We start from the raw sequence: 11369 nt of genomic DNA, 5'->3' as shown, positions 1-11369 counted from the left end.
TGTCTTCGTTTCCAAACAGGTTCTTTTAAGCATGCAGGACCCCTCTGCAGCTTGATAAAGAAGTTAAGAAATTTTTTTTTTTAATCCTGTAACTGTGCAGACATCATTTGGAAGCTATTTACATTTTGCATCTCTCACTTCTACTAACAGTAGCATCAGCTGTTAGATACATGCACTGTATAGCTATAACTTCTGATTTGGCATTGACATTTGATTTAGGTGTAGAGTGAAAACCAAACAAACCTTCCTGTGTTCAAGAAACTCCCCACAGGCAATTACAATAAATCTAATTTCTTCTTTATAAAGGAGATCTCTTTACGCACGCAGACGTCCCTGCAGTTATTAAAATATTACGTCCACTCTGTTTTCTGGATCACCTTCCTCTGGTGCAAACCTGCACTTTGCTTGCCTTGGTGAATGGAAGCAGAGAGAAAAGATGTGTCGGTTTTTATCAGAGGCGGCAGGAGTGCACTGAAACAGAGCCAGTTCTGTTTCCTTCTGTCATTTGCAGTAAACTGCAAGATTACCTGTAGTATGGGTTTTTTACTATCTTAGACCATCTAAACTCAGATGCAGCAACTTAGATGCAAGAAGTTGGATTCAAGTTCATACTCATTTCTCTTCTAATTTCCTCTCCCATCCATTAAAAACCAGAAGTCAATAATCAGCCAGATGTTAGTACTTAAATCATACTGTTTTCTCATCTTCTTATATTCTCTAACCTGGGTCAAAGAAGGCATGGTATGGTTTGCCACTGCACTCTGTTGGCAGAACTACTTTGTGTATAACGAGCGTAGTACCCCTCCTCACAGCCATCATAAACAGTCTTTGCTGTTTCATACATCCCACTGTGATTCAATTAGGGTGCTGAAAGTGGGAGCGAGTTGAATGTTAGATAAACGTGGCATTCCAGGTGATGTGTGCATTATCATGCAGCAAAAGCTGGCCTGTGTTTCATTTAACAGGGACTGTGCAGCCAGTAGTCAGTGCATTATTCTGGTTTTCAGCTATGGTTGTTAAGCAAGCCATGTTTTGTAAGAGAAAATGGTATTTTCATAACTGCAAAACTGTGTCAGAATAAATACACAAAATTGAAGAAGACATTGCATTTCACAAGTTGCAAGAGGTGCTAATCACTACTCAGGCAAGTTCAGTTCACAATGGAAACTGTGCTTTCAGGCTGGCCTCCAAATATCTGGGAGAAGAACTCAAAAGCCAGGCGGACGTGGATGGGGACGAAGACGTAAGCCGTGTACACCACCATAGCAAAAACAGTCACGGTGATGGTGTGGAACATGGACCGCTCCCAGGGCTCCAGCACATAGCTGCAGGTGATCAGTAGGTACTGGTAGTACAGCCAATAGATAGAGTCCTTCACACGCTTAATATCCATCTTCAGCTTTCAGGGATTTTAAGAAGATGACCTGTAACGATAGAGAAGTCTGGATTACAGCTGCAGTGGAAAGAAAGACCTGGAACTAAAAAATGCTGCGGTGACCATCATTTCAAGTTTGATACCACGTGCAATTGTTACATAAAATACAGTTCAAACAGAAATAACATATCAGTGCCATCACCAGCCTCTGCTGCCCTGGAGCAGAGGAAAACAACCTTTAGCTCTAGCAACTGCTGCTTGCAGTTGTTGAAGCGGTATCAGTTGGGCACTCTCAATTCTTATGTTCTGATTGTGAGTGTGTTTTGCTATTCATTCTGCAGTAGGAATTAAAACCACATTAGCTTACAAAGGCACAAGGTTCACGTGGAAGTCAGGGAGATATGCATTTAAAAGGGAAGGCTTTGGGCCAGCTTCCATAAATGTGGACGGCAGACTCATGCTCTGTAATAAAGATGAAATTCAAAGTACTGCTCTGTAAAAACTCCTCTGCTTACTTTTGATGATAATTTTTATTATTCTGCAATCGTTGGGAATAAAGAAAAGATGAGCTGTGAAAGGGAGGGGAAAAAGTAATCTAAGAAGTTTTTTCCAGCTCATTCCAAAGAAATAAGATACATTACAGATTAAAATACTATATAATGGAAGTTAGAAGTCTAGGAAAGATTTTCCTTTCAGGTAATACATTTATGCATTCATTGTGCCCATCTCCACACAGAAAAGAGAATGGCTGAGCAAGTATTAACTAGGAAATAGGTTTTGCCTTTTACTGTTTTTTGTTAAAATTGCTTTTTGGTATTTTAAATAATCCTTAAATTCAGGCTAAAAACATCTACTTAGAGAAAATACAGAGACAGAATGATAAGCAACTGTACGAGGCTTCACAGAGGGACTCCTTTATTTTGGGGGTTGAGTTTTAGGACATGCATGCTGACCAGGTTAGCTCACAGTAAAAGGGAGCACAGCAAATTTTAGTCCTGCTGGTAAACTTTCCAACGTATCATTTTGTTCGACACTTCTGTTGCCTAAAATGGCCCGAACAGAGATGCTTGGACATGTCATGTCCCTCCGGTCTTGTGTTTGTAGTGAGTTTTCGGCAACAGAAATTTTCTGCCCTTTAAGGCAACAAATTCTGAGGTAGCACTGGAAAATTTGCGGCCTGTGGTTAAAATAATGATGGGCCACTGGTATAGGGCAAATGTATTACAATATTCGTGGTTGACTGCCTCTGGAGGCTGTACAGTATATTCTGGTGGTATGTGGGTATTTACCGAAGGGAAGACAAATTACCAATAAAAAGGATCCTGGTTTGTTTTGCAACAGCTTTACTTTGGTTACCGATGTGTAAAATTTTTGTCCGACAGATGCACTGTTAAGTGCACAGACCTTGACGGATCGTATTTCTCCACCTTTCTTCCTTTAGGTCACTGGTACTGCCAGTTCAGTATTCCTGCATTAAATTGCAAATGGAGCATCCCGCCAGGCTAACTTACACCTCGCCGTCTGGAGATGCTGTAAGGTAGATTTTTGCTTCTTTCTCTTTGGGAAGGCAACAACTGCAGGCTCACCCTAAGCGTGGCAGATTGTCTGACTGAATTGGCACTTCAAGTGCCTGTCCAACGCTGTTGATAAGGGAGCTGACTGTCTTTCTTCGCCCTCCTTCATCCATGTGCTGGCTCCTCTCCCGGTGTTTCTCCTCTCATCCCTCGGCTTCCTGTCCAGACCTTCTCGCGTCTGTTCCCTAGTTGCTCCTCAACTCTCAACACCCCTATGAACGCAATCTCTTTGCTGGCAACAAGCGCAGTGAGACTGTAAACAGCGTGCATTAAAAAAGGGAGGGAGGCTTGTTTGTGTTAGCAGATTTTTATGCAGAAAAATTTCTGTACTTGCCCCATCACCCAGCTAGCCTTTACTGTCCACCAGCTCCTCTTTTTCTGTGTTCTCCAACCATCAGTACCTACCCCAATATATCTTTTTTTCCCTTCCTTCTCCCAAAGCAGTCCATTCCCTTCACTTCCACCTTCCCTGTACCTCCTAGACTACATGCCCTAGGCCAAGAGGCCACCTACAATGCTTTTGGGGGACAGATCACTTCCATTTTAAATCTAGCAGTGACTGTCTTTGCTGTGAACAGCTTTACTTGCAAGGGCACAGGCTGGGGAGAAAGGCCACCATTGGTTTCTGCCCTGGTATGAATGGAAGGTGATTCCTTTCAGATGAATGAAGGCAGAACTCAAGAGAGGCCTTAAAGCCTTGTAAATATTGCAAAGCCTGTAACAGAAATGGCACAGCTGGCAAACTGTGACTCACTGGGAGCCAAAAGTGTCTCTATTTATACCTTCTGCAAAAAGAGCAGCATTTTTCAATGAAGAGGTTAAGCCCTTTCATATAGAATTGAAAGGAAAACGATAAGGGCCCTCTCTTGCTATCTAGGATTATGGTATTTACACTGGGGTTATACCTGTGCTGGTTAAACTCATACCTTTCTTGGGTAAATATCTGTTAAGCCTGACCAGCACACAGAGGAACTGCAAGGCTGGAGCGCTTGCAGTGGGTGTTTAAGGCTACGAGGTTATCAGAGGGGTGCTGCAGTCATTCTGAGGGGGAGAGATCCCAGGCAAATGGAGCTTTCTGCCCGCAGCAGCACACACACCAGTGTATCTCAATGCAGAGCTGGTATATTGGCATTTCCAAAGACGGGAAAAGAATTCCCCACGCTGATTTTACTGGTATTAGACCAGTCGACCAGGCTGCAGGCTCACCACTATCACTTCCTAGACATTGCTGTCTTGGAGGGATATATGAATAAAGTATGAAGCAATTAAAATAAGGAGCAGACCTTTTGATTTATACCAAAGTCCTTGTTACACTTTCTCCAGCCTGGGGACTGTGTTTCCATTCAGCTGGGTCACCAAGTCCTAGGAGCCAGCATGTGTTTCTTCAGTTCTTTCTGTTCACGGCACAGGGGGATAACGCCATCCCCAGGCACTCAGACAGACCTGTAATGGGACTCCCTGGACTACCAGCAAGAATGCAAGCCATCTTAATGCAGGGACCACTTGGTCTCCAAATGAATGATAGAGGTTGAGATAAGTAAAAGACAAACAGTCAAATTACAGTCTCTGGCCTTACCGCTAACGTGGTTCCCCTGCATTTAATCTACCCAGAGACTTCCTCCGTTAGCAGGACTGTCTTGGAAATGCAGCAAACATGAGGGGTGTCCTGGGATAATGTAATTCTAGCTGCATAATTTATAAAAGGAAAACATAGGAGGGAAGGAAAAAAGGCCATCTTATACCAACTACTCAGTGATATGCAAGAATCCACTGTGTTACTGTGACATAGATACCTTTTCTGAAGGTATTTGCATTACTTCAAGGCCAGTTTTAAGCATAAGCAGTAGACCAAAGCTCCACACCTCCGGAGGTCTCAGGCAGCCTTCCCACCCACGCCAACTACCTTGTAGCAATGATCAAAGGGAATGGCAGATCACTACACAAACAAACTCTTGAGGCTAAAAATTCTGTGTTACAACAGGACTTGCCCTACAGACGCTTCCACTTACATTTTTAAGCATTACTGATTTTTATTACATTAATGCTGCAATCAGGTGGTGCTCTGAGTTGAAAGGGTCCTGCATTATTAGCTCATCAGTTCCCAGTATTCCAGAACAGGAGATAGTTTGCTGTTACGCAATTTTAACTTAGTGCTCATTTGTCTACAAATTTGAATTTAAGTGTTCAGCAGCATTGTGGAAATGCCTTCCTGTTTAGAGGCCATGGGACTGTTACAACCAGCTATGAATAAAATGAATAGAATTCAGCTTCTAAAGCCATTAAGCAATATTCAAATTATTTTCAGCAATTTCACCTCCAAGCAAAAAAGCAAGAAGAGAAACCTGTAAAGCAGCTTTTATTAAGTGGCAACCTGATTTTCTTGCTTGTTGACACATGTCTCTGATTAGGGCAGCTGAAAAGATAAATCATCATCAAAAAAAGTCCTGGGTTTCATTTAGGAGCATGCCTAAATCTCAAAAAGAAAAGAAAAAAATTAACTGTAGTTCCCAGTGTTAGCGCTAGCGTTTAGAGTTGTAATATGATGTAAGTGTTAGGTACTTTACTATATAATTTCTGTTTTGAGCTACAGGGTTTTGGGGACTTTGTTCCCAGTAGCAGTCTACAAGTCTGACTGGTGGCTGACAGCACCTGGCAAAATGCACCTGCTGGGAAATTCCTCTGGAAAAAAAACCCCCATTCTTGCAGGGAACTGGGATAGACTGGTTTCCAAAGAATGCTTGAAAAACACCTTATACCCTCAGCAGAAGAGTTCGGTTGACTTAGACATATAGAGAAAAAGGGTTTCCAACATATATTCAGGTCTAGATAACTGTATCTAGAGTGGGGATAGCCCCATAATCATTAAACAGGTGGTCTCTGGTGCTTCAAATGTAAAGTAGGGTCAAATGTCATGAACAAGGTAGGAAGGAAAAACAAGCAAACAGTCAATCCATCCCCAAAATACAAATATTTAATTGGCTAAAAATTGGCCATTTGGTAAATAATTGCTGTGATAGCACAGAAGCAAGAGTTGGTTGGTCTCGCAGAATCCTAAGGGATTGCACTTATGCTGAAGCTTAAATAAAACCCTTCTCCAGGCCCCTGAGGGTTCTATTTGGTCTCCTATGCAGGACACCCACAATATGCGGGCTCCAAATAGCAGATGTGACAAGGCAAAGTGCAATAATTATTTTAAAGTTGTCTAATATGTGAATAATTTCAGCTATTAGAGGAATGTATAGTTATGCCCTTTGGGTATTTGAAATAAATATCCTTTCTGCAAGTTATTTATCTATAACTGTTCTTACTTATTTGTTGTTTTATTGTGTTAGATGGGTTTGTTCTGCTGTTACTCAGACAGAATATCCTGACTTATCCAAGGCACTGGTCTTGTCCTTCTTAATGCTAACATAACTCTGGGATGAACCCACTGATTTTACATAGACCGACATTTCTGTAAGTGCAAACAGAACGACAAAGGGATTCACATTCCCAGTTCATCATGCATTTGCTTTAATATGTTTTATTTAGTGAGCACCAAGCATAGCACATAAGGAATTAAACACAGGTCCTGTGGACCAATAATCAGGAAGAAATTTAGATGAGGCAGCAGTTAAAATGGTGCAGAGAATCTGAATGCCAGCATTTCCCGGGGACACCGTCTCAGTCTGTTCCTCTATTGCATCTGTGCTGCTCAGATTCCCCATACGCAGCGTGGCCCGTGGCCATATAGCATCAGCTCAGCCTAGAAAGCTGCCTATTACCTGCTGACAAGCAGAACCCTCAGGTTACTGTAGTACTTACACATGGATGTTTAAATGTACCCTAAAGCTTGTTTTCACAGGGAGGTAATGCCAGACAAAGTGAATGAGAACAATAATCACAGCACAGCTCCCACTGTGGACAACTGTGCACCATTAAAAATGTCTTTACATACAGATCTTAATAACTAACCCCCTTCCTCTAATTCTGGAGTAAAAATGCACAGCAGCAGCAAGGCCATCTCTGGTTTCTCTTCCTCAGCATTCATCTCCCTGAATCAGCAACTCATTGCATGCTTGGCCATACATTACTGCCAGCTGCTGTGCTACAGGAATTGTAAGCTCTTGTTACGTATGTGTTCTTGCCACCATCTATGCAACACCAGAATGAAGTTCAGAGCTGGTAGAATTTTATTGCTGTACATGACTCAGACATTTTGCATGTGGGTGAACACGGTTCGACTGGTGCCTATGAGTTTTTTTGGAAAAAAATCTTCCAGGAGTGGAAAAATACTTCAGGAGCGGAAACAGTAAGGCAGAAAAGGCAATGGCATCTTCAGCCATGTTTCTGCTTTACCTTGCTCAGAAGAAGGAACTCCAACATCTTCTGAACCTGTCAACACTAACTTTCCCTCCTGCTAACATTAGTGGTAGCACGTAGGTGCTATTTTGTGTCTTTTAAATGGAAAAAGTTACATAATGCATACAAGACCTAGGAATCTAACAAACACCTTGCGCTGTTGACAGTCTTTCTTTTACCTTTGGTAGATTCAAACAAAGCAGCAAAACACTTATTGAGTGGCAGTACAGGAATGGCAATGCCACACCTGCACAAAATCTGACCCAGACTTCCTCGTCTCCAGCTCTGAATGCAGACTAGTCCTCATGTGCACGCTCCTTCAACAGCTCTTCAGTAATACTGTACTCCCAAGCATTAGCTTGGTGCTGTGATTTACTGCATGGACACATCTGTAACTGGAGCAAATGGATTCTTGTCAGACTGTCTCTCCACCTGGACTGCAGTACACCCAGATGATTTCTGAAATACCATTTGTTCCTTCAGTCAAGTTAGCGTGTACACAGATCAAGTGTATGATGGCCTCCAACAATGCAGGAAGTAATTTTAAATGTGATATATGAACTGTTGACCCTCAAGAAAAGAGAGGATGATCTGCAGCACCTATCTGACTTAGACAGAGGCTCCCAGCCATTCAACTAACAGCACAGCAGTTGAAAGGAGTTAATGTTTAGACTGATTTTATGCCTTAACTACTCTCTGAAAACTGTAGGCTGCTCCTAGCAAAAAAGAAAAAAATTAAAAACTCCCTTAACTTTGAAGTCTGGCTGATTTATTGGTGCACTCTCCTGTCTCTGCACTCAGGTACAGAGGAAACAGAAGATGCAGCTTCTTTATAACAAAAACAATCTTGGAGCAGCTCTGTCCCATTTTCTTCCAAGGCCAAATTAATTTTTCAAAGAATTTTTCTCTTCTTCCCTCTGAAGTTTTCTCTGCCATTTTCTTACATAACTAGCTGCTTCTTAAAATTTAGGTACAAACCCCTTCCTTTCCAGCTTTCTCTGGCCTCCGAGTCCTCCCCCCATGACAGGGCTTGCACGTTGGAGCAGAACTGCCAGAGAAGACAGGTAAATTGGCAAGTTGAAGTTTCAGGGCAAGCTTTCCCTGTATTTTCAGCATAAGCATAGTTTATTAGCATGGTTTTGAACAGAGACGATTTCCAAGCAAGACCTCAAATTTGTGACTAGAGACTAGCACCAGGTTTAAATTGCAAATACTTAAAAACTGAGAGTTCTTGAAGAACTGTTCCAGGAGGGATCTTAGAGGAGTTTTGGCTTGGCTTTTGGTGACAAGCCTCAGTTCCTGCAGGACTTTTCCTATTTGGGGCATTGGCTAGATCCTTCAAGGGGACTTAAAGTTCAGAAGGTTGTGTAAACACATTACTGTATAAACAAAATAGCTAAGATGTTTGGGCTCTACAAAAAAGATTTACTTTCAAATGTACTTATTTTATTCAGACTTCTTTGTTGTGCTCTGAGTCATTTCTGAAGCAGCTGGAAATAATAGCTGGTCTTGGGTTAGATGTAACACGAGAAGGTGAATACTGTCATAGTTATGACAGGCATTAGTAGAAAACAGGTACCAAACTCTTGTGCAAGTGCATCTCCTTTGAGATCTAATGAAAGGAAGCAGTGTTGCACCATGCCAGTTATTGGTCTAAAAGGGGAAAAGAAAAATGAAGTGAGATACTTGCAGCAGATAAGTAAAAAGGGAGATGCGCATTTTTCACAGAAACTGATTTAACCCCATATATGCAATAAGGAACAACTTCCCTGCAGGCCTCTTCATCCCTATGTGCAAACAGTTTTGAACACAAAAAACTATTGATATAGCAGAATACTCTCAAATGCGAGGAGGGCAAAGCCATCCTTAATTTTTGGAGGGGAGAACACAGGGAATACTCCTGTTCAGCTGGACAGCAGGGCAAGACAAGGCTCTTCAATGTTGCAACATGCCACTGTGCTGATTTCTCCTGAAGAGTGGTAGGGGCTGGTTTATGTTGAATTTAACTAGAGCAGACCACGCAGGTGAAGAGAAGGGAGGAGGTTTCCAGAGTGACCTGCTGACATCTTACTTCAGGTGCTTTGCACATGCCTATATACGCACATGAGGCAGTGGGAGCTGTGGGAGCAGAGAAACAAGCAAGGCAAGGCGGGTTTCCCTCTGCAGGGACACAGCCAAGCATCACATCACAGCCCCACCACGCGGGCTCCTCTCCTCCTGGGGTGCTGCTTTGGAGGATACTCACTCAGCTCTACACCAGGAACGTGGCCAGGTTTGAGGTACACAACTGCTATGCAAATTAAAAGCTCAGTAAAAATGGGATCAGCAGAACATACTGCAGAGCAATGATGCTTTTTCCTATCCGTCAGCTGGAGCACTTGAGTCTTGGCACCATTCACTACATCACAAGTCCTGGACGCTTTTTGGGCACAGGGGTGACAGAACAAGGATTCCTGTGGTCCTGAGCTGCTCTCCAGGCAGCCTTTCACCACAGCTCCCATTGCTGCTAGATGAACAAGGTACACACTCTGTACAGAGCTTCCCTGCATTTCTCTGCCAAACCCACACCATCTAGAAATCACTCCAAGGACTCGCAGAATTGCTCTCAAGACATAGTTATTTTTGCCATACTCATGATATTCATGAGTGAAAGATGAACAAACATCCCCATTCCTAAAGCATTTTAAAATACAGAGTCCAAAAAGTACCATGACTACTGATGAAGTAATAGCATTTATTACAGGGATCCTCCTCTATACTATCCCAACTCCGCTTATACAACAGGGAGGTACTCTTGCACCTACTTCACACTGAGGAATTACTCTAAGCAACCAGCAACTCTTAAGAAAAACCAAAGAACAGAAATCTGCAAATAGCAAGCATTGCCACCATGCTCGTATGAGGAGCACCCTCACCTTCCCTCATCCACCACTCCCCACCTATTTCAACCTTTTTACTTCTGGGTGTTTGACTTCTTTTCAGTGAATCCCTGCTAAGGGAAACCATCTTCCTGACAGCTGCATCACCAATGACACCTGGAAAGCTCTGACTGCAGGTCTACAGCAACAAGTCCAGAGACACCTTGCTCAAGGCTGTAGGTCCTTCTGCAATGCCACCAGCCTACAGCTACCTTGGGGAAGGCACACAGAGCAAACCCCAGAGGCGTTACAGCTGCTGCTCCTGCTCTAAGGCCTTGGCTCCAGCGCTCCTTCCCGAGCTGCTTCTAGTGATGGCAGCGCAGGCTCCGCGGCTCCGCTCGGCCAAGGTCACCGGCCCCTTGATGTGGGGAAGCCCCGGGACGGCGCCACCGCCGCGATGCCCTTGGGCGAGCTGAGCAGGGGCCGACCGCCGGCACCGGGCCGTGCGGAGCACCCCGCCGCAGCCCCCCAGCACGCCAAAGCCGGGACCCCGCGCTCCCGGGCACCGCGCCGCCCTCACCTCCGCTCCGCGGGCTGCCGCGCACCGCTCCGCACACCACCGCTCCCCAACCCAGCGCTGCCCGCGCTGCCCGCGCCGCCACGCTTAAATACCTACCGCCCCGCTCCGCTCCGCGCCCCGCCGGCCGCGGCCGCGCCGGGGGCCGGTCCCCGCCGCTCCGCTCCGCTCCTCTCCGCGCCGCTCCGCCCCGCCCCGCCCCGCTGCCGCAGCAGCCGCGCGCCTCTGGCTGCTGCGTTCGGGCTCGCAGCGCGGACCCGCGGCGTGGAGCTGGGCGGGGGGAGCAGAGCCAGGCTCGGGGAAACCCGTGGGATTTAGCGGGCTGTCACCTCCGGAACGCGGAGCCGCGGTGTTTAATGTTTTCTTGCGATCCTGCGTCTATAGGCGGCATCTGCCTAATGCACTTGCGTAATGCGCTTCGTCTCCCCGGGAGCAGGGGCGCTCCGGTGAACCAGACACCGGCTGTACCAACCTTGCCCTGGACATCTGGCGCCCAACTGGCTTCTAGTTACTGTCGATGCTTTATATTGTACGCGTACCTTGTAATATATAAGCTTACGATATAGTTTATACCATGGCTGGGGGAGGCTGGGGTGCCCGCTGGGGTGCCCGGGGGTGCTGCAGGTACCTGGGAGCTCCCCAGC

At 45.0% G+C, this 11369-nt stretch overlaps 1 protein-coding gene across 2 annotated transcripts; it reads right to left on the bottom strand.

The window, feature by feature from the left end:
• Positions 1-1013: 1013 nt before the first annotated feature.
• On the bottom strand, positions 1014-11134 carry SPTSSB (serine palmitoyltransferase small subunit B). 2 transcript variants are annotated; one of them, XM_054835352.1, is made up of 2 exons: positions 10825-11134; positions 1014-1424 (listed from the first exon to the last, which is right to left on the bottom strand). In XM_054835352.1, exon 2 carries the CDS (start codon positions 1391-1393, stop codon positions 1151-1153), a length of 243 nt encoding a protein of 80 aa, XP_054691327.1. In that variant the 5' UTR covers positions 1394-1424; positions 10825-11134; the 3' UTR covers positions 1014-1150. The 2 variants fall into 2 exon arrangements, with proteins under 2 accessions (XP_054691327.1, XP_054691328.1); XM_054835353.1 differs by lacking the exon at positions 10825-11134 and adding an exon at positions 10729-10795.
• Positions 11135-11369: the final 235 nt, after the last annotated feature.

The sequence above is a fragment of the Grus americana genome, chromosome 9 (assembly GCF_028858705.1).
Source record: "Grus americana isolate bGruAme1 chromosome 9, bGruAme1.mat, whole genome shotgun sequence".
Lineage (NCBI taxonomy): Eukaryota > Metazoa > Chordata > Aves > Gruiformes > Gruidae > Grus > Grus americana.
The sequence above is the reverse complement of the archived record's forward strand: the minus strand, read 5'-3'. Positions and strand labels throughout refer to the sequence as shown.

Excerpts from the sequence above, each read along its gene's own strand:
- SPTSSB (XM_054835352.1), bottom strand. The coding sequence starts at position 1,393 with ATGGATATTAAGCGTGTGAAGGACTCTATCTATTGGCTGTACTACCAG.